Below are 21,767 nucleotides of genomic sequence, written 5' to 3'. Positions count from 1 at the left end.
TGTTGATTCAGCATTTGTACCTTGACTCAGCAATTCTTGTACTTTTCAGGACAATCCTTGGGGACAGCTCCGTCCACCTTTATTTGCTCCCTAATCTTATGTCACTTTCAATTCACAGTGAATTCTGAGTATCAACCAACTTCTGCATAACCAGGATAAAGACTGTTACTATTTGTGTGGTCCCTTATTCTAAGATCAAATGGAGGTAAGGCAGGAGCCCCCATGAGCTTTCCTCCAGCTCCAGTTAAACCCCTTGATCACCTAAAACACTGATTTTAAGAGGATGTTGTCATTTCAGGGTAACTGATTACGAAAGCAAGTTCCAATGGCTACAGTGAAAGGGAAGGTTTATTTCATTTGGTAATGCTGTGTATTCTGATGATTAAAAAAAATAAGTACATAGCTTCCTGCTGAAAATGTTGTGTTAAAAGTCTATTTCTTACCTGCAAATACCCAGACTTTTGTGCCCTTTCTTGCTTCTCTCCTTCGGTTTTGTCCTGGGAAATTGCTTGTTTAGACAAACTTTGGGTGCTTCCAGACAGGGACTTAATACTGTAAATGATCATATATATGTATCTCAAATGGGTCATAGGTTAGCTTTTTTAAAAAAAACTTGCTGTATTTTCCCTGGAAGGGAGGTGGGGATATGGACTGATATTTTGATTCCAGCAATGCCTTGTTGATGCTACAAAACATTTTATGGCCCTTCCTTATTGCTTGTCCAGCAGTAGTTAAATACATACTGCACCTGCAGTTTGATGCCATGGTTAATAGCCAGAGACATCTATCTTCTAGGAATTTCTCTCGGGCTGCACTTCCTCTACACACTTACCTTGGCAGGGACTGGGAGTAAGCCTCAAATAATTCAGTGGGGCTTGATTCTGAGTAGACATGCACAGAATTGCATTGCCAGCCCTTTTTAAATGCCTGATCTAGGCACTGGATTGCACAAAGCTGTGTGTCCACGCAAGCCAAGAATGTGTAACCAAAACCGGTTTGCAAAAGAAGACAAAGTGCTTTCTGTGAATGATAGAGGTGAAGGTATTCAGACAGCCTAAATAAAGATGAATACACCAGTCTTTGGTGAATGAGAAAGGGGTTGCTTTTCAGCTGCTTGTGTATCTGCCAAATTATATCTCAGTGACAGAGCTTTAGCACTGCATGACTGCTAGCAGAGAATAGCCAACAAGAAAGTGGAAGCTGTTTCAGGCTGGGGCATGCCTTTTACCCTCTGGTGGGTTGCTTTTTAAAAAATGTGAACCTCTGCTTTTGTGTGTGTGTGCATGTGAACTTCTGTTTTAAATAAATCAATTCAGCTAAGCAATGACTCCAGTCTGACTAGCTTTAACCATGCAGCAGAGAATGAATGCTATGGTTGAGCTACATTATGGGTAGCATTTTTCAGTTTTAAGACTGTTTGATAATCTACGGGCAGCTGGTTCCCATATGCACTTTTGTTATTTGATTGAATGATTATTTGCAAAAAGCATCATCTTAATGACATTGCTTTCTAGTGGACTTTGTTTATGGCTCCACTGCCAAGCATCATGCTGGGTAATTCCAAGATGCACACATGCATATATTATCCAAGCTTGTGATGACCCTGGTCTACTCTCTCCATGTCCATTCCAATGTGGTGTTCCTCATTCATTGATTGGGTTCATCCCTCCCTCACTTGTGTCCTCTGTTTGCGCCATCCACCCCACCACTCCCTGGTGATGGAAACAGCTTGGCACTGATACTGAGAAGGGTGTGTTTTTATCTCTGAACTGCAGGGTCATCAAGATGGGAAGGCTTTACAACCATTCAAATGCTATCCTATACATAGCTTCAGGGCCACCCAGGAGGTAACGAGAGGTGACCACCTCAGGTGGCCAGATCCATAGGTCCTGATGTAGATCTGCATTCCCCTCTTGTTCCTGATGTAGATCTTCACTTACCCTTTCTTCTTTGGGGGAGGTGGGGGGGTGTCATTTTGTACCAAAATGTTTTGGGCCAGCCCTGCATAGCTAAAACTTATCCCACAGCCTACAGCCATGTACATAATGTAAAATATTAGGTTGGTATACTCAGCAAGTGGACAACATTGCATCATGTCATTCCAACTAGGGTAGCTTCAGTTACCACCTCTTCAGATGGCCCATCCCCACAGTGGAATCACTACTACTTTGAAACCAACCCCCAAACATGACCCAGTTTCAAATGACTTGTGTTGCATGTGTAACAACAGCAGAGCTAATCAAACTTCCTCTCCATCTTCCTGGGACAATCCTGAACAACCTTGGGACCATGGGGATGGATTGGGAAGGAGAAGATTGGGGTTTTTTTCCCTCTCCCTGCCATGGTCCTGATAAAAATCACTTTTCAGAAGCTCTTCTCTGTAATTCAAGGGAAGCTCCTATTGGTCTCAAAGGACTAGGAAATGTTCCTTGGAATGCAAACTGTACCCTTGGATTGGCTATTCTTGTCAGAATTGTAGAAGGAAGAAAGTTAACTCTTCCCCTTCTCCATCCCCACCAACCATAGCCTGCTCAGACTTTCCCGAGGTTGCTTGCTGTTTACGTAACAAAAAGTGAACTCCTTATTTGCATTCACACACTGAATGTCATGTCTTGTTTGGCCGGCCCCTTGACCCTTCGTTGCTACCCGGTACTGCTTGTGTCCTCATTAGGCTAGATTGTAAGGAGATGCAATTGCACAGGCAAGCACAAGGGTGAATTCATGCAATCTCACATGCATGTCCTAAGCACTAGGTCCAGCTTTTTACATGAGTAATAGCAATCTGGAGTGAAGATAGAGCAAAGGTAGCAGATGGGTATGGCTGCTGGTGCCATCTATGCCTGGAGTAGCTAATATGATGTCCTTCAGTTGTTTGTGTGACTCCTGTCAGCCCCAGGCAGCCTGGCCAATGGTCAAGGATGATGGGAGCTGGAGACTGGCAACCTCTGAAGTGCTCCATGTGCACTACATTAGGCCATGTCCCATGTAGTGGGACCCAGGTGGCGCTGTGGTTAAACCACTGAGCCTAGGGCTTGCTGATCAGAAGGTCGGCGGTTCGAATCCCTGTGACGGGGTGAGCTCCCGTTGCTTGGTCCCAGCACCTGCCAACCTAGCAGTTCGAAAGCACGTCAAAATGCAAGTAGATAAATAGGAACCGCTACAGCGGGAAGGTAAACAGTGTTTCCATGTGCTGCTCTGGTTTGCCAGAAGCGGCTTTGTCATGCTGGCCACATGACCTGGAAGCTATACGCTGGCTCCCTCGGCCAATAATGCGAGATGAGCGCGCAACCCCAGAGTCGGTCACGACTGGACCTAATGGTCAGGGGTCCCTTTACCTTTTAATGTGATGCCAGCAGCAGCCATATGTACCATATATTTGGGGGAATTTGCAAGTGAAACAGCTGGAAAGAATCCCAACCAGCCTGGCCAAGGTTCAAATAATTATTCTTCAGAAACATCTTGAGGACCAGATATTCCCATCCCTGAGCCAAAGAGGTGGGGTGGGGAGCTTGTATACTCCTCCCTAGTAACCATTGCATTTTTCGAGTAAAAAGGTAAAGGGGCCCCTGACCATCAGGTCCAGTCGTGTCCGACTCTGGGGTTGCGGCGCTCATCTCGCTCTATAGGCTGAGGGAGTCGGCATTTGTCCGCAGACAGCTTCCGGGTCATGTGGAAACGCCGTTTACCTTCCCGCCAGAGCGGTCCCTATTTATCTACTTGCACTTTGATGTGCTTTCGAACTGCTAGGTGGACAGGAGCTGGGACCGAGCAACGGGAGCTCACCCCGTTGCCGGGATTCGAACCGCCAACCTTCTGATCAGCAAGCCCTAGACTCTGTGGTTTAACCCACAGTGCCACCTGGGTCCCTATTTTTCAAGTACACGCACACACGCACACACACACAAAAATCTAACAGAAACCCAATTCTGATTGTGTGGGCACCTTTTGGACTGCCCTGAGAAGTAAATGATAGGCTATATAGATTTTTATGGTGAAGGTGTCATATCACAATTGCAATTCAATGGGAGAAGTTAATGTCTTGAAATTGTGCAAGTATCCTTGCAAAACATTAAGTAGGGCAGTATCATTTGCAACATCTACACCTCTAGCCATCATTAGCAACTTGCTTGCTAGCCCAGCAGTACTAAATATCCGTGATGTATGAAGCATTCAGAGAAGCGCAGCTTCACAATACTGTCCTCCAAGATCGAGAAAAAACAATGGAAACTAAGAGGGTTTGCTCAAGATCACATGCATTAATAGTTAGGAGAGAGGTGCTACTATTATGCTTACGACTACATTAAAAATATAGGCACACAAGACCCCTATAAATTTTGCTGATGTTTAGGGATGGGAGACAGATTTGATTTTGTTTGCATTTTGATGAAAGACTACCCTATTCATGCTTCTCAAACCAATACACGAACCGAAACACAGATACCCATCGAAATACACACTTCTCTGAGTTTTACAATGCAGTTCTCCAATGAAACAATGTGCATATATGTTAAGGAAAAATGCATGCAAACATTTATGTAATTAGTGAAAATAGCATACAAAAATGCATTGCATTAGGGAAATTGCTTGCAAAAATACGTGGATTCGGAGAAATGTGCTCGAAAGTGATGCAAATTTTTCACGAGGATTAAAATAAATCAATCCAAAGATTACTGTGGAAACAGAGAGAAGCAGAGAGCATTTAAGATTGGAAAAGGGAGAAACAGACATAAAGAGAAATTGACAAATCCATCTGTCCCTAATAATGTTTCTTCCTTTGCCTTGAAATCCCTGCAAAGCTTTCATGTGCTTGAGTTTTGCTTTAGCTGAAATTCAACAGCAATATTATTGAATCATTTTAAAGCTTTTTTGGAATTTCCCGTGGATGCCTTACTTTCTCAAATTGCCCATTACATGAAATTCACAGGCATCTTTAGCCCCTTGACCAATGATAGCCATAGATGCAGTCCCCGCACAGAGCAAAGAATGGGAATGTTGCACTAACCCTACCCCTGATGCCACGTAGCTGGCTAAGCCTCAGTACCTGGCCTCTGTGCACTATGCATGTACAATTACTCATGTAGAGGGGATTCACACTATCAGTAGGGCTATGCAAATAGGGGGTTCCGACCACAGAAACGTGTGAAGGAGGCTTCTCTTCACAACTAATCTAGAGATCTCTGAGACAGTTCTACCCCACATCACCCTTTAGCCTGGGAAGGAGTAACTCCAAGAACTGGGCTTGGAGCCCACATGCTAGAGACCTATACCCCTTTCTGAAAGGGGAGTCCCCCTCACAGTTTTCAGGGAGACTGTGTGAAACCCATGCCTGCCATTGGATTCCCAATTCTGTTTCCACTTCACAAAGACTCTGCTTCTTCAGCAGCTTGGAGAGATTTTGCAAAAGGTCCCATTATGTTGCGCAGCAATGACTTTGCTACATCAAAGCCACCTTTCATCTCCAGGCAGCACATCTGATAATTAAGCCTCTCAACATTTTTGGGTGTGTGTGTGTGTGTGGAGATCATAGAATCTTAGAGTTGGAAGGGACCCAAGGGTCATCTAGTCCAACCCCCTCATTATCTTTGCTAAGAGGTCTATAAACTGAGATGCAGAGGTCACACAGCCAACTGCCGACAAAACCAGGAAGGGGTGTCAACTTCAAAGCCCAAGTTCTTGATATCTGTGTCATAATTACAAGTCTAGTTTCCTCCATGTATAAAAAGGGGAAGGTGGAATCAGCCCTTTAATACAGCATTGTAGGTGCTGTAAAAAAAGGGGGGGGCCTTTGTGAAATCCCTGAAACTCTTTTTCATCTACCAGGTGATCAGCCATCAAACAGTGTGGATGAGCACATGGGGAGTTGCTTCCCTAAATGTCCCAAGCTAATAAATGTCAGAGAAGTTGCTTTCTCTTCCATTTCAATGCTGCCCAAACCCAGCTGTCCCAAACAGATATAAAGGGAGAGTTTCCCCGCAGTTAACCACACTACCTCTGCCTCTTTTGCTCTGCTGTTTCGCTTCCCCCTTTCCTCTTCCAACTTCTGCTCTCCTGCGAAACCATGTCTTGCCACTCAAACTCTGCATGTGGCCCCAGGAATTTCAGCTCTTGCTCAGCTGTCCTGCATCCTGCAGGCCATGCTTCCCGGGTGAGCACTTCCTGCTCTGCTAAGGTCACTGAGATCAGCTATGGAGGAGAGGGTCACTTTAGTAGCAGGAGCCTGGGTGGCGCTGGTTCATGTGGCCCCAGGATTGCTGCCAACAGTTGCCTGCCTCCGCGGTGTGGATATAGCTGTCATGGTGTCGGCACTGGATATGGCTATTGTGGCACTGGATACGGCTATGGTTTCAGGCGCTCCGGAGTCTGCCCACCCTGTTCACCTGGCATCACCCCTGTCACTTGCAACGAGACGCTGCTTCAACCTCTCAACCTGGGGATCGATGCCACAGCCCAAGCAGCGAAATGCCAAGAGAAGAATGAACTCCAGTTCCTCAACAGCAAGTTTGCCTGTTTCATTGACAAGGTGAGTCATGGAAGGGCTACAGTTCAGTGGTAGAGCATCTGCTTTGCATGCAGAAGGTCTGTCCTAGCTTCAATCCCTGGCATATCCACATGAGACAGGAATGTCCATTGCCTTGGAAAGAGACACTGCAATACTGAACTAGCTGTACCCATTGTCTGGCTCTGCATAAGGTGGGTATGTTCCAAAGAGTTTGGCAGGGAATGTATGCAGAATGCTTACAGCTGAGATTGGAAGATCAAACACCACTCTTTGGATATATTTCAGAAGAAGCCAAAGTCACATCATAGATGATCTGAATCTAAGCTGGCATGTTACATGCGGCAGGGTAGAGGAGGCAGGTGGCATCTCATCAGCTTCCTCTGTGTATTGTGAAGACAGTGCCACAAACTCCGTTGTTGGAGATGGATCAATATGTCTTTTCCAAAGGAGGAGAGAAAATAGAGTGCTGTTGCACTCATGCAGGTTTTCCAGAGGCATCCACTGGGGGGAAAAGATGCTGGACCAAATATGGCACTTCTGACATTCTTCTGCCTACAGTAGGGCTGGAGAGCCTGATGTCCTCCAGATGTTGGACTACAGCTCCCATCATCCCTGACTATTGAGCAGGCTGGCTGGAGCTGATAGGAGCTGGAGTACAACAACATCTGGAGGGCTACAGGCTCCCCATTCCTGATACAGTACAGAGGATAAAGGTAAAGGTAAAGGGGCCCCTGACCATCAGGTCCAGTCGTGTCCGACTCTGGGGTTGCGGCGCTCATCTCGCTCTATAGGCCAAGGGAGCCAGTGTTTGTCCACAGACAGCTTCCAGGTCCTGTGGCCAGCATGGCAAAGCTGCTTCTGGCGAACCAGAGCAGCGCACGGAAATGCCGTTTACCTTCCCACCGGAGCGGTCCCTATTTATCTACTTGCACTTTGATGTGCTTTCGAACTGCTAGGTGGGCAGGAGCTGGGACCGAGCAACGGGAGCTCACCCCATTGCAGGGATTCAAACCGCCGACCTTCTGATCAGCAAGCCCTAGACTCTGTGGTTTAACCCACAGCGCCACCTGGGTCCCATACAGAGGATAATGGTAGCTAAATTAAATCTGCTAGATTAGACAGGCCTTTGATCTGACCCATGTTGCTCTTCAAGAATTGGCACTGGGATAGCAGATTGAGCAGACCCACAGGTCAGCTGCGCACAGTCTTCTTCTCTATGGGAAGACCCATTGTATTGCTACTAAAATGATAGTCATTGTTTCTCAGTTTGCATCTATACCTAAAACTCAGCACATGCACATTTTATGCAAATGGGTGTCCCTTATTTAGTGACACATTTCTTCTTGTTTGGCAACGAGCATGTAGTCATTCTGCACTAGTAGGGCTTTTCTTATGCTTTCAATGGTGTCTGCAATTGAATGTGTGCAATTTTACAGTTCTGCAAAACCCACCGAGCTTAGCGGGACTCAGGCATGCACCTGGACCCCGGGAATGGCCCTCTCTTTGCCTTTCATATTGGAATCAGTTCTTGTTCAACTCTGGAATTAAACACTCCTGTCCTGGTGGGGGCGGGATTATTGTTTCCTTTGATTGACAGGTCCGATTCTTGGAGCAGCAGAATCTGATGCTGAAGACCAAATGGGACTTCTTGCAAGAGAGGAAGTGCTGCAAAAGTAACATGGAGCCCATGTTTAATGAGTACATTGCCAACCTGAAGAAAGAGCTGGAGTGCTTGGAATGTGAGAGGGCACAGCTGCAGGCAGAAATGAAAAACTGGAGCAACACCCTGGAGTGCAACAGGAAAAAGTGAGTGAGATCCATCACCCCGGCCTGCTAGCAGAGGGACATGCTGAAATGCAGAGCCCAAACCAGACCTGCACAGTCCAAATGCAGTCATAAGCTATCTATGGTGGCCCACCAGCAGATCAGTAAATGGTGGCTACCTCAGGTCGTGCCTCTTCTGGCCTTGTGTGAAATCTTCTGTGACAGCTCCATATCTGGAGTCCTGTTCATTACAGAAGACATGGAAGGGATGGAAGGCAGAATGGGCAAGAGAAGCCACAACTCTGCCTCATGCTCTGGGGCAGAGATAGGGAACCTGTGGCTTTCCATAGAATCATAGAATCATAGAATCATAGAGTTGGAAGAGACCACAAGGGCCATCCAGTCCAACCCCCTGCCAAGCAGGAAACACCATCAAAGCATTCCTGACAGATGGCTGTCAAGCCTCTGCTTAAAGACCTCCAAAGAAGGAGACTCCACCACACTCCTTGGCAGCAAATTCCACTGCCGAACAGCTCTCACTGTTGTTGGAATCCAACTCCCACCTATCCCAGTCAGGGATGACGGGAGCTGTAGCCCATCAGCATCTGCAGGGCATTACATTGACTAACCTTATAGGCAGGCTGTCTTTTTTGTGATTTGTAAAGCCTAGAGTTCACTCAGCATTAAGCAAAGTCAGTCTTCCAAGGTCATCCCAACATGAACATGAGCAGAATAATTGTGGATGGAATACGCACAAGTACCTGATAAGCACCACCTGAAATAAAGTCCTGTACAGTGGAACCTCTGTGACGGAGGCATGTCCGCAACCCGCAGCATTCGTAACCTGCAGGGCCGTGTCTGCTAACGCGCATGACGTGATTTGGGGCTTCTGCACATGTGTGAGCAGTGAAACCTGGAAGTAACCCTTTCCGCTACTTCTGGGTTTCCCATGGTCCACAACCTGAAAACGCGTAACCTGAAACGTTTGTAACCCGAGGCACCACTGCAAATACTTTGCTCTTTGCCTGGGTTTCCCCTTTACTTTTAAGATCTTGCTTCATATGCTCAAATCCCCTGAATTTTTGTTACTTTTGTTGTTGTTGCTGGCATCTACTTGTCTTCATGCTGCTTTTTATTGGTTTTCGGTATTATTTTTGTTTTAATGACATTGCTAGTTTTATTTTACACCATAAATGGTTTAGAGGTTTTTAAATTATCAAGCAGTCTATAAATGGTTTTATAATAAATAAAATAAAAATTCAGATGTGAGGCCAAACTGTTTCACTTACCTCATCAGGTTCGAAGAGGAGTGTCACCGGCGCACATGTGCTGAAAATGAGTATGTGACTATTAAAAAGGCAAGTGGCAAGTCTTCCAAAATATGGCATTTGTTTCTATTTTTTTTAAAAAAAGACAATTTATTAATTTTTCCAATTGAACACATTAAACAAAAACAAAACATCCAACCACACACAACAACAACACATAATAAACACAAAATTTCCTCTTTTTAACATCTAATCAATTATTACAATTTACTTTGCTCTGCCGAGCTTTGACTTCCCTCCTTCCCCCCATTCGGTTTTCTTGTCCACTCCTATCTCGCAGTTCCTGTATTCCTTCTACTTAAAGTCAGTTTGTAGGATTTATTTCAGTCCTGCAAAATATGGCATTTGTTTCTAGACCTGAGTGGGTTTTAGCACTCTTCTTGTCCTAGCACCTTGAATGGTAATTGTTAAGATTCATGGCTTCTTATCAATATTTCCCCATTTCATTCTCCTGTTCCTGTAGGAGGTGGATTGTGTTTTCATGGACAAGTCAGAAAAGGAGACGAAAGTGGACGCCTTGATGAAAGACATCTCCTTTTTCAGAGCTACCTTTGAGGAGGTAAGGCACTCTCCCATTCCATACAGAGATGGAAAACCCATGGGGTTTTTGGACCACAGCTCCTATCCCTTGTGACAGGTTGTAGCCCAAAAGGCAAACACAAAGAAAATATTTTCGAATTGGGGGGAGAGCTGAGAAAGAAAACCATGTTAGAACTAGATCAGACAGAGATATTCTTGACCTCCCAGGCAGAAAGCAGAAGCTTTGGTGTGAGCCTCCATGTAGCTGAGAGAACATTTGGATTCTTTTTGATGCCAAGACCATCAACTGCCATCACTGCCCATGGTATTCAACCAGCTCACAACACAGCAGTCAGCTGAAGGCAAATCAAACATTTCTTCAGCTGTGCGGAGGCCCCAACTATTCAGATACAGCAGTGGATGATAACAGCATGGTGGGCGTGGATGACTTAGGCCAGGGTCACCGGTAGAGGTTCATGGGATAACTTCATGTACATCATCTTGGGTGGAATAAAATGTGATTGATTAGAGGAGACGATGAGGTAAAGAGGAGCAGGAGCAGAAGCAGAAGGGGGCATTCTAGACTGGGTTGAGCTCATGACATTAAGGGCATTTTAGTGCAAATCCCCCACACCTTAAATCATGCTCACAGAATAATAGGAAGGTAGTATGGGTGGTTGACCCTTACCACAATAGGCTCCCATCAACACTTATCAGGGCAGCTGAAGATTCAAAACCAGCCTAGTTCTGGCCAGTTGTTCTTGACCTCCGATCATCCCTGGCCTTGCTAACTAGGGCTGAGTCCAGCAACATCTGGAAGGTGGTGGCTACCTCTCTTCCAAACAGGCCATCAAAGGCAGCCTCCCACATAGGCTAGAGAACATGGAGTGGGGTGTGGAGTCAGGTATATTCAAAGGAATTCTTCCATCTTCTCTGAAAAGTGCAGGCCAAATCTGGAGGGGATTTCATGAAAGTAAAACTCCGTAGTATTGACAGGCCGTGTTCTGTCCCTCTGGCAGGAAATCCGCGAGCTGCAATCCTGCATTTCGGACACCTGTGTCACAGTGCAGATGGACAACAGCCGAGGACTGAATATGGACTGTGTCATTGAGGAATTCCGGCGTCGGTATGAAGATATTGCCTCTCGGAGCCGGGCTGAGGCGGAAGCTTGGTGCCATTGCCAGGTGAACCCTGTGGTGGAAATATCTAGCATCCCTTAAGGCAGGATTGGGAAACCTCTCTCATTCCATACAGTGGACATACAGCTTCCACATTTCTGCCTTCAGTAGTGGAGAGTTGTTTGCTGGGTTTAAGACAGAACTGTGTTTCCCACATGCAAGGATGTGTACAGCGTCAATGTACTGGAGGAGGAGGGGGAGGGAGGACAACTGGTGGCTGGGAGGAATCACTGGGCATTGGGACCTGGCAGAATGAGGCACTGCAGGGAGAGCAGATTCTCCTGTGGATGGGAAGCGCAAGATAAGACAAGGGAAATGAATGATTGTATAAATAGAAGTGGCTCATGGTATGGGAAACAATATAGAGAAGGGAGTTCCCTCGAGGATGGGTGGATGTCAAAGGATGCTATGGGGGTGCTGTTCAGTTTCCATTGTTTTGAAGTATCTTCTCCCTTTGCTGAAGCCATTTGCCCTGATAGTCATTCACATCCTCCTCTCAAGATTGCTCTGGGTTGGGGCCCTTCCATCCACTTCTCCTTGGCCTCTATCTTTTTCCCACTGAGGCCACATACATTGACTAGAGCTGCACAATAAGAGCTGGGCTTCTGAAGGGAAACAGGGGTGGTGATTGTGTGGCTTCCCCACCACACCCAGCTTTCAGTGGTTCCAACATCTTCTCTTTCACCTTAGTATCAAGAGTTGAAAACAACTGCGGCCAAACATTGTGACAACCTGCGTAGCGTCAAGGAAGAACTTAGTGAGCTGACACGGGTGGTCCACAGGCTGGAGGCAGAAGTTTCAAGTGTCAAAGCCCAGGTAAGACAGGACAATGTCGATTTTTGGAAGTCACAATTGTGAGGTTAGCTGCAGATTAGAAACGTGCAATTGAAGTATCACAGCTGCTTACCAAGGAACCAAGTGACTTCAAGTTCAGTCAAGCAGGAATCTTCTTTGATCGCAAAATATCACTACTGGGTAAGGAGTTCAGCATGCTGAACAAATGCTACTCTCATCTCTCTCTTTTTCTTATTTAAAAAGTTCCAATTTTTTAGTCCTTAATACCGCTTAAAAACAGTTCCAGGTAAATTTGTAGGAGATCTGATGTGAATAAATAGTACGGGAGTAGGGGTGGGAATTCTCTTAAATGAAACTAAGAGTGTTAAGCTTTTAGTTAGGAAACATAGATCTGAATTAAACCATTGTTCTTTGATTGGAGGCAGAGCAAGGGATGGGAGATTTTTTGAGTTTTTATGCATACCAGAGAATATGACATTAGAATAGATGGACCAGTGGCCTGATCCAGCAAAGCCCCTTATGTTTAACCATTTTGAAACGGAATGATCACAGTGTGGGAAAGAATATATGAAGCAATAATGAACCTATCACTTCATCAGCTCACAAAATCTCCAGGGGAACTCCTGAATTGTTGTGGAATATGCAGATAAATTCCTGGAAAACCACTCCTCCTAGTTCTTTAGAGTTTGCAGCAAATAAGGCATTACATTAACTAGGCAAACCACAGTCCAGGGACCAATATAGCTGAGTTCATGTGCTGTTATGATGCTGTTGCCTTTGCCACCACAGAGGGCAAAACTGGAAGAGGAGGTGGCTGCAGCTGAGGAGCGTGGGGAGATAGCTGTGAAAGATGCCAAATGCAAGTTGGCTGAGCTGGAAGATGCCTTGCACAAGGCCAAGCAGGATATGGCCTGCCAGCTGCGAGAGTACCAGGAGCTGATGAACGTCAAGCTGGCCCTGGATATTGAGATCGCCACCTACAGGAAGCTGCTGGAAGGAGAGGAATACAGGTGAGCACCGTAGGAGTGGGTGAATTAGCACACCTGCTGCACTGCAGCACAGTCTAGAGGTCATCAAGGTTTACCTCGCCTGGGTCGGTTCACTCCAGTGGAGATCCCGCTGTGGGCTGGATCGTGTGTGTGCATGAGTGCGCCGGCCCGTGATTTCTGGCGTCTTCACAGGCGTTATTTCCAGTGTCTGCGTCTGCGCAGGCGTGATTCACGGCACTGTGCTGCACCAGGTGGCTCGGTTCAGGGGTGGCTCGTGGGCCAGTTAAACGACCCCCATGGGCCGCTTGTGGCCCATGGGCCTTAGGTTGCTGACCCCTGTTCTAGAGCCCTCCAAGCAAAAAGTAGCACACTAGCTATCTATTGTGTACATGAGGCTGGATAAATGCATTGTGTTCTGTTTTGTTTTTGTGCCCGCCCACAACTGCAAAAATAAGAGGATATCAAGCACCTAGAAGAGCGTAATATGTGGTGCTCAGAGAGCATATGTTATTCGGCAATTGATATAAGTACAGTAAATAAATAAATATCATCAATAAAGAATAGTTGTTTTCTTTATTGATGCTTGACTTAATGGGTCAGAAGTCGTTCAATATCACTGTTAAGTCTCCATAGGAGAAGGAAACAGATGAAATCACAAAACCATTATTGAATCCTTGTGGATTTGTCTAAATAGTTGCAGGCTTTTAAAAGTTGTTTTAGTTCCTTTAACAGCAATCTGCAATGCAGAAGTACAGCAGGCTATGTTTTCCTATCAGTTCACTTGCCAAAATCGTGTCCAGTGGAGGCTGGTCCTTTAGGGTAACTTCAACCTTGTAGAGATGGATTTAGACACCAGGAGAAGATACATTGTTTAGTTATTATCCTTCCTTGCCAGTGATACCAGCAAGAAAGAGTGACAGTGGCACTTAGCAGCTGCCTTATACCAGATCAGACTGTTTGTCTGCTCAAGTCTAGCATTGCCTACTCTGACTGGCAGCAGCTCTTGAGAGCCTCAGGAGGAGGATGTCTTCCCCATTATCTGCTTCCCCATTATTATTTTTTAAAAAAGAAAGAAAAAGAAAGGCAAGCTGGAGATGACAGGATTCGAACCTGGGGCCTTCTGCAAGCAAAGCAGGTGCTCCGCCATTGAGCTACAACACTCCCTTGCTCTGCCCCATGGTGCCTTGGAGGGTATAGGAAGAAGCTTTGGGTGAATCATTGGTGGCCATTGTCAGAAAGCCCCAGAGAGAGGTCATGAGATGAGAAACAAGCTGGCAGTTCCATTCTACATCCTTCATGTGTGATATCAGGCCAAGATGTTTTGGTGAATGATGCATAGCAGTGATGGTGATTTCCTAGCAAAGAACCCATTTATTTACCATTTATTTATTTGCTTTTTTAGGTTGGGTGAGGGAGAATGTGCTGTGAACATCTGTAAGTATTCTGATGACCCCCTTCTTGGGTGGCATTGGGGGTGGTGGTTATTAGAGAAGTGAGATATGGTCATGTTTTCATCAAGAGTATTGGGGTGGGGGCAAGGATAAGGAAATAGCGGCCCAAGCTATGCGAAAATGACTTTTGTGAGGCCAGAGAGTTGAAGGCCAGACAGTGGTACAATTAGATAAGTTTAGACTCTGGAATAGTGGTCTTATGGAGGGCTCTTTAGTTGGTATTTAGGAGGACTCCCCTCATTAGGGGAAATGTGTACATATATATATACTTACTGTCATTATGACATTTCTGTGTCCCACTTCATAAGAAAACCCTAGAGCGGTTCAGAAATATGAAGATACAAAATACACACCCTTAAATATCAAATTCATTAGATGTTACTCCAAAATGTGGAGGCCCTGACCTCTGCCCTAACGTCTCCTCCCCCTGGTCTCCTAGAACCAGTAGAGGCCTGAAGAGGGCAGAGCAAACACAGGCAAGGCTACAAAGTCTCAGATTGCTTAGGAAGCACCTAGGGGAGCAGGAGGCTTAAGGAACTGTAGGAAGGTGGGGACCTTCAGTCCTCACAACTGCCCCATTGGGGTAAGATCTACCAGAAAAGAGTTGCTCAGCTCACTGGGCCTGGTCTCTCGAGCGGTCTTGTTTCTTTGAATACAGAATTAACTTCACTGACGCTGTGTGATTTATTGCTGACCTGTTCCTGACAGTTTTGTGAGTTCACACAGTTATGGAACTCACTCCACGGAAGAGAGGAACGGCTTAGGGAGCTGGGCATGTTCGGCCTGGAGAAGAGAAGGTTAAGGGGTGATATGATAGCCATGTTCAAATATATTAAAGGATGCCATATAGAGGAGGGAGAAAGGTTGTTTTCTGCTGCTCCAGAGAAGCGGACACGGAGCAAACTACAAGAAAGAAGATTCCACCTAAACATTAGGAAGAACTTCCTGACAGTAAGAGCTGTTCGACAGTGGAATTTGCTGCCAAGGAGTGTGGTGGAGTCTCCTTCTTTGGAGGTCTTTAAGCAGAGGCTTGACAGCCATCTGTCAGGAATGCTTTGATGGTGTTTCCTGCTTGGCAGGGGGTTGGACTGGATGGCCCTTGTGGTCTCTTCCAACTCTATGATTCTATGACACCAACTTGGATGGCTTCAAAGGAAGATTGGACAAATTCATAGAGGATAGGGCTATCAATGGCTACTAGCTAGGGGGGTTGTGCCTCCACAATTGAAGGCAGTAATGTTTCTGAATACCAATAGCTTGAAGCCAAAGGAGGGGAGAGGGCTCTTGTGCTCAGATCCTGCTTGAGGTCAGGCCACTGTGAGAACAGGATTCTGCCTAGATGGGCCATCGGCCTGATCCAGCAGGCTATTCTGATGTTCTGATGAGTTGACCTCTAACCACCATGTTGCTTTTCTCCCTCTTCCACACCAGCTGTGCGAAGGAGTCAGGGTGCAGTTGTGTGCGACACCGACCCACGACCTGTGTGCGGGCCCCGCGGCAAGATCACAACAACCTGTGGCCCTCGAGTGACAACCTGCGGGCCAGGCAGAGATCCGTGTGCGGATGCCATGCATCCTTGCAGGGATGGGGTGGCGTGCGTCCCTCCCTGTGGCCCACCTTGCAGAGAACCATGTCCCCCTCCGCAGGGTTTCAGTTGTGGGAGTGGCAGGGGCTCCAGTGTCAAGTTTGTAGCACCCGCTGGCTACTGCGGACGAAGATACTAGGAAGGTCAATAGGCAGCTGGCACGTGGAATACCAATAACGACAACCTCCCCCTATTACTGCCTACCAATAGCAAATACTCAAAACCGCAGAGTTGCCAAACAAACCAACAAACCCCTTTGCAGATGTTACAAATGCCCTCCTGTCAATCTGATATTTATTCAGAAATACTAAAGTGATGGCTCCCACCATACATTTCTACAAGCTATATGAACTACCAATTTCGCTTAATGACTTGGCTGTTGCAGCACAAATGTGTCTTCTTGGTAGCTATAGTAAATTGGCTTAGGTCCAAACATAGCTGCCAAGTCTCCCGTATTCTCTGGGAAATCCCTGTTTTTCCAGCTGTTCTTAGCTGAAAAAACGGATTTTTTTTGTTCCCCCCCGATTTATTCTGGCGCGGTGGCCATTTTGGAACTGGGCGGAGCATGCTCAGAAGCAACTTTTGATGCTGCTCTGCCCAGTTCCAAAATGGCTGCAGTGCGACTTCTGGCGCGGCGGCCATTTTGGAACTGGGCAAAGCAGCACCAAAAGTCACTTCTGAGCATGCTCTGCCCAGTTCCAAAATGGCGGCAGCGCTACTTCCGGTCTGCTACTTCCGGCCCGGTCCCTTATTTCTCGGACAGCAACTTGACAGGTATGGGTCCAAAGAACACAGCTGTACCATCTATGGATACTGGGAGCTACTTTGCAATTTCAACCCTCTTCTCTTACTGTTGGAGGCAGTGTCTCCCTCCGTTAACCTGTCACTACGGCTGTGTTGTTTCAGCCTCTGCACTCCTACCAGCCAAGATAATCACTTGAAGCCCAGACCTGATCAAAGAGCTTGTCTTCCCAGGACATAATACTTGTGATTAAGTACAAAGATGGCCAGAAACTCCTGTGTGGGTGAAAACGTACATGTTCTTTTCTAAGTATTCCAACTGGCATTAACATAGAAGAATGATCAATTTTCATTCCCTATACCAAGGATGGATAAACTTATGGCCTTCCAGATGTTGCTGGACTACAGCTCCCATTGTCTTTGCCCGCTGGGGCTGATGGGAATTGGAGTCCAATAACAATTCGAGGGCTACAGGTTCTCCATCTCTGCCCTCCAATGTGCATAAGGAGACTAGTGTGCCATTCTACCTCCAACTGACTGCCCTAAGCGCTTCTGTATAATACATTTCTGCCTGCATTTTGTTTTCCATCCTGTTTTGGAATTCTGTTTCTAATAAATGGATTGTGCTGAGCAAAAAAATAAAAATAAAAAATAAAAAATGGTTTGAGGGATTCCATGTTTCCCCCCTCTTCATTATTGCCAGACTATTGTCCCTATAAAGAGAAGGATAAAGCATTTGAGAGTGAGAGAGAGAGAGAGAGAGTGTGTGTGTGTATGATTTGTTTAGAAAAAAAGATGACCAAAGACCCTAAGGTATGCTTGCAGACCTGATAAAAAGCACTGCCAAAAACTCTTATGACATTCTTTTTTTGGCTTGGGGTTTTACTAGCAAGCAGGCATGGATTTCTGCATGAGTAGAGTGATACCTTGAAGCTACGAACATGAGTTTGACCAAACTGCGGGAGGCAGTGGAAGACAGGAGTGCCTGGCGTGCTCTGGTCCATGGGGTCACGAAGAGTCGGACATGACTAAACGACTAAACAACAAAGAGTGTGATACAATGAGGATTTTGGTACAATTGCAGAGGGAAGAAATAATGCAAAGAAAATATGACGGCCAGATACAAAATGCAATGGTTATGTAAGCTACATCTGCTGAAATACCCTCCATTCTACAGCTATTGATGGTGCAGAATCCCACCTGAGAAGCAAGCAAACATTGCAGCAAACCACAGTGTGCATACACACGAAGGCTCACACCAGCGACAAACTTAGTTGGTCTCTAAGGTGTTGCTGGAAGGATTTTTTGTTTTGTTCTTTTGTTTCGACTACGCCAGACCAACACGGCTACCTACCTGTAACTACACACATGCATCAGTTCCTGAATCATTTTAAGAATTCTTCCTGGTTAAATCTGAATTCACAGGACGAAGTGGAGAATTCAAGAAAGAATGAAAAGCAGAATAGAGGAAAATCTAATCCAAAGTTGTAAAACATGGACCTCCACATGTGATTGAAATTGAGATCCCATCAGCCCCTGCCAACATAGCTTAAGAATCAGGGATGAGGGAGTTGTAGCCCAGGAAGATCTGGGAAGCTACAGGCTCCCTGGACCCTTGCTAACCCCTCTTCTTTAGCAGTTCCTGAAATATGCTGGCCTTGAGCAAATAATAGTTTCACGAGACCTAATTGACCTCTCAGGGTTCTTGTGATGATGACTCCTATGTATTCTGCCTGACCTCACAGGAGAATAGATCAGATAGATGCAAATGGATACTGAATGCAATATTGTTGTTGTTGTTTAGTCGTGCCCGACTCCTCGTGACCCCATGGACCAGAGCACGCCAGGCACTCCTGTCTTGCACTGCCTCTCGCAGTTTGGTCAGACTCATATTCGTAGCTTCGAGAGCACTGTCCAACCATCTCATCCTCTGTCGTCCCCTTCTTTCCCAACATCAGGGTCTTTTCCAGGAAGGCAATATATCCTTTTCTAAATATTGTACATGGTTTTATGTTCTGGAGCCGATCCAGAGCAGTTTGTCCTGGGAGCAAAATATTTCATGACTGTCAGAGGAAATATCTGGGTGTTTTTTTTTAATCCCTTGTCAAAATGAGATTCTAGGGCAGCCACCATTTTATCAGACACTGGCTGAAATCTGCAGATGAAATATCACAAAACACCTGTGTGTTCTGAAGCCTGGCCAAATTTAGAGGTGTGACCTCTAGTGGTTGTACTAGAGTGGAGCAACAGGAGGGGTAGCCCCTAACATGTAAATAAAATGATACACCCCCAAGACACCACAATCTCCTTTGACTTTCATTCCAAGGAAACGGAACCCTGGGTAAAAGCTTGAACCCCTGGAGCTTTTCATCGCTTGGAGACTGCGATGTGTGGAACAATTTGTTGCGTACAATATCTACCAGTCCTGGACTCAAAATACCAAAGCCAAAATGACTGGCTGAGTCAGGGGTCAGCAAACATTTTCAGCAGGGGGCCGGTCCACCGTCCCTCAGACCTTGTGGGGGGCCGGACTATATTTTGGAAAAAAATGTAAACGAATTCCTATGCCCCACAAATAACCCCGAGATGCATTTTAAATAAAAGGACCCATTCTACTCATGTAAAAACACCAGGTGGGCCCCACAAATAACCCAGAGATGCATTTTAAATAAAAGGACACATTCTACTCATGTAAAAACATGCTGATTCCCGGACTGTCCGCAGGCCAGATTGAGAAGGCGATTGGGCCGCAGCCGCCCCCCGGGCCCAAGTTTGGGGACATCTGGGCTGAGTGATAGTTAATTTGTAAACATTTCTAATTACACAGTTGAATGAAATCAGGATCTCTTATGCTAAAATCATGGGAATGAAACTGAGAGGAAGAAGAACACGTCTGGTCTCGGAAGCAACTTTCCAAGGGATTTTCTTTTGACTCTGTGCCTTGCAGATTTTCTTGGCAGGAATACAAAGGAAACAAGTAGGGACAAAGCTAGGGTGCTACGTTATGCTGGCACATAGAGCAATTGGGAACTTTTCTCACCCAAATCTCTCACACAGTCTTGGAACAGAGATTGTCATATATGGGTGGGAAAGGAGATCTCCTGGAGGCAAGCACAGAACAAGTAGAGTTAACACAAAGAAGGCGGCAGGTTCTAGACCAGGCATCCCCAAACTTCGGCCCTCCAGATGTTTTGGGCTACAATTCCCATCATCCCTGACCACTGGTCCTCTTAGCCTAGGGATCATGGGAGTTGTAGGCCAAAATATCTGGAGGGCCGCAGTTTCGGTGTGCCTGTTCTAGACATAAGAGCCCTGCTAATAGGATCAAAGACACACCAGGCCCTAAAAATTATCTTTCAGCAACTCCTGAAACTGCTGCAGCCTATGATCCATGCTATCTCTCCTGGGTTCCCTCCCCAAGTCCAGAGACGCCAAAGCAATTAGCAGTTCGCTGCTAAATCATAGTTGGGTGAGACTTAGCCAGTCCTCTGATGGGCATTTACAGTGGTTATACAACCAGTGGCGGAGCAACATGCTGCAGCCCCCAGAGCAGAGAACAGGCGGGGGTTTGGCTGGCACGCCTCCCGGGGGCATGTTGCGTCACCTGCAGGGGTGTGGCAAGCGGTGCAGGGGCGTGGTGTGACGCCCGCGGGGGTGTGGCACACATCCGGGGTTGCACGGGGCACGTCCCGGGGTGGGGCAGCATGGGGCATGCATCCTGGGGGGGAGCGGCTGCAATGGCACCCTTTCCCCAAATGGTGCCTGGGGTGGTGCGCTCCCCCGCCCCTCTTCATACACCAGTGCATACAACAAGGACTGGACAGGGGAAGGGGCAACACAGCCCCTCCTCTTGCCCAGTTCTTGTTGTATCACCACTGTAAATAGGCCCAATTGGGACTTCCGGTTTGCTGCAGCCATCAGAAAGAAGCGTGGAATAGCCCTCCGGGGAATTTCGTGCTGTGCGGGGCTTCTAGAGGTCACACAAAGGCTCTGCATATCTCAAAACCTCAGGGAGGGTTGCCCTGAGGGTCGTGGCACCCAGTGCTGCCCTGCGTGCTCTCCTGCTTCCATCAGCCCCAGATGGCATGGCCAGAGCAGACCTACCCGCGAGACAGACTGAAGCAACAATTTTGCTTCTCTAGCCTCTCTCTGTGAATATCAAATAAAAAAGGATGGTAAGAAACCTTCCCTTGTCTTTATACTTTCCTGGACAACCAGCCAGGAGTTGCTGGCAGCATCCTGGCATACAGCTGTGGTTAGTGTTGGGGCTACCTCTGCTTCCATATGTGCCACCAGCACTAGTGGTACAGCAGTAAAACTTCTAGCACATTTGCAAAGCTAAGCAGCGTCCAGTATGGGGAACTGTGTGTTTGGATGGGGTTGGACTAGATGACCCCTGGGGTCCCTTCCATCTCTGTGATTCTATGATCATTCTATGATTATCCAAGAAGGGTGTGGAGGCAGCAGAAGTAGGATGACAACAAAAATTATCTCATTTGCCTTTCCCAGCTTTCCCACAAATTTTAAATGTGATAATTGCATCGCCATTAGTATCAACACGATTCCCCACACACCCCCAGGCCCCCCAGGTAGAGGCAAGAAGCATAGGTAAGGATGGTGAAGTGATCCTAGCATGTTAGAGCCTGCAAAACAAAGTTCTAAATTTACAAGTTTAACATACATAATAGCTGGTGTGCTCCAGCCTGAAATCCTTCTCACACCATGTAGCAAGTTTGATATTACAGTGATGCCTTGGTACCCTATGCTGTGTGAATCATCTTGTAATGAATTTCAGAAACAGACCTTTTTGTTGTTTTCTCAGCGAAGTCATTGCTCCAGCTCTCAAATCCTAGATTTCTGAATAAGGTACCATATTTTTCCATCTATAATAAACCCCCATGTATAAGATGCCCCCCCT

General features: G+C 46.4%; 1 protein-coding gene across 1 annotated transcript; it reads left to right on the top strand.

Annotated features, from left to right (window-relative positions):
* The first annotated feature begins 6,058 nt into the window (after nucleotides 1-6,058).
* On the top strand, nucleotides 6,059-17,049 carry LOC118081546 (keratin, type II cuticular Hb5-like). Its single transcript, XM_035108040.2, has 10 exons — nucleotides 6,059-6,520; nucleotides 8,097-8,305; nucleotides 9,561-9,621; nucleotides 10,055-10,150; nucleotides 11,130-11,294; nucleotides 11,979-12,104; nucleotides 12,873-13,093; nucleotides 14,475-14,506; nucleotides 15,955-16,080; nucleotides 17,015-17,049. The coding sequence occupies exons 1-10, from the start codon at nucleotides 6,059-6,061 to the stop codon at nucleotides 17,047-17,049; spliced, it is 1,533 nt and encodes a 510-aa protein (XP_034963931.2).
* The last annotated feature ends 4,718 nt before the right edge of the window (nucleotides 17,050-21,767 follow it).

The sequence above is a fragment of the Zootoca vivipara genome, chromosome 2 (genome assembly GCF_963506605.1).
Source record: "Zootoca vivipara chromosome 2, rZooViv1.1, whole genome shotgun sequence".
Taxonomy (NCBI): domain Eukaryota; kingdom Metazoa; phylum Chordata; class Lepidosauria; order Squamata; family Lacertidae; genus Zootoca; species Zootoca vivipara.
This window is presented reverse-complemented; position numbering and strand designations above follow the sequence as displayed.

Coding starts and splice junctions, on each gene's coding strand:
- LOC118081546 (XM_035108040.2), top strand. CDS start 6,059: ATGTCTTGCCACTCAAACTCTGCATGTGGCCCCAGGAATTTCAGCTCT. Junction 12,105..12,872: donor TTTCAAGTGTCAAAGCCCAG/GTAAGACAGGAC, acceptor TTGCCACCACAG/AGGGCAAAACTGGAAGAGGA. Junction 14,507..15,954: donor AGAATGTGCTGTGAACATCT/GTAAGTATTCTG, acceptor CTTCCACACCAG/CTGTGCGAAGGAGTCAGGGT.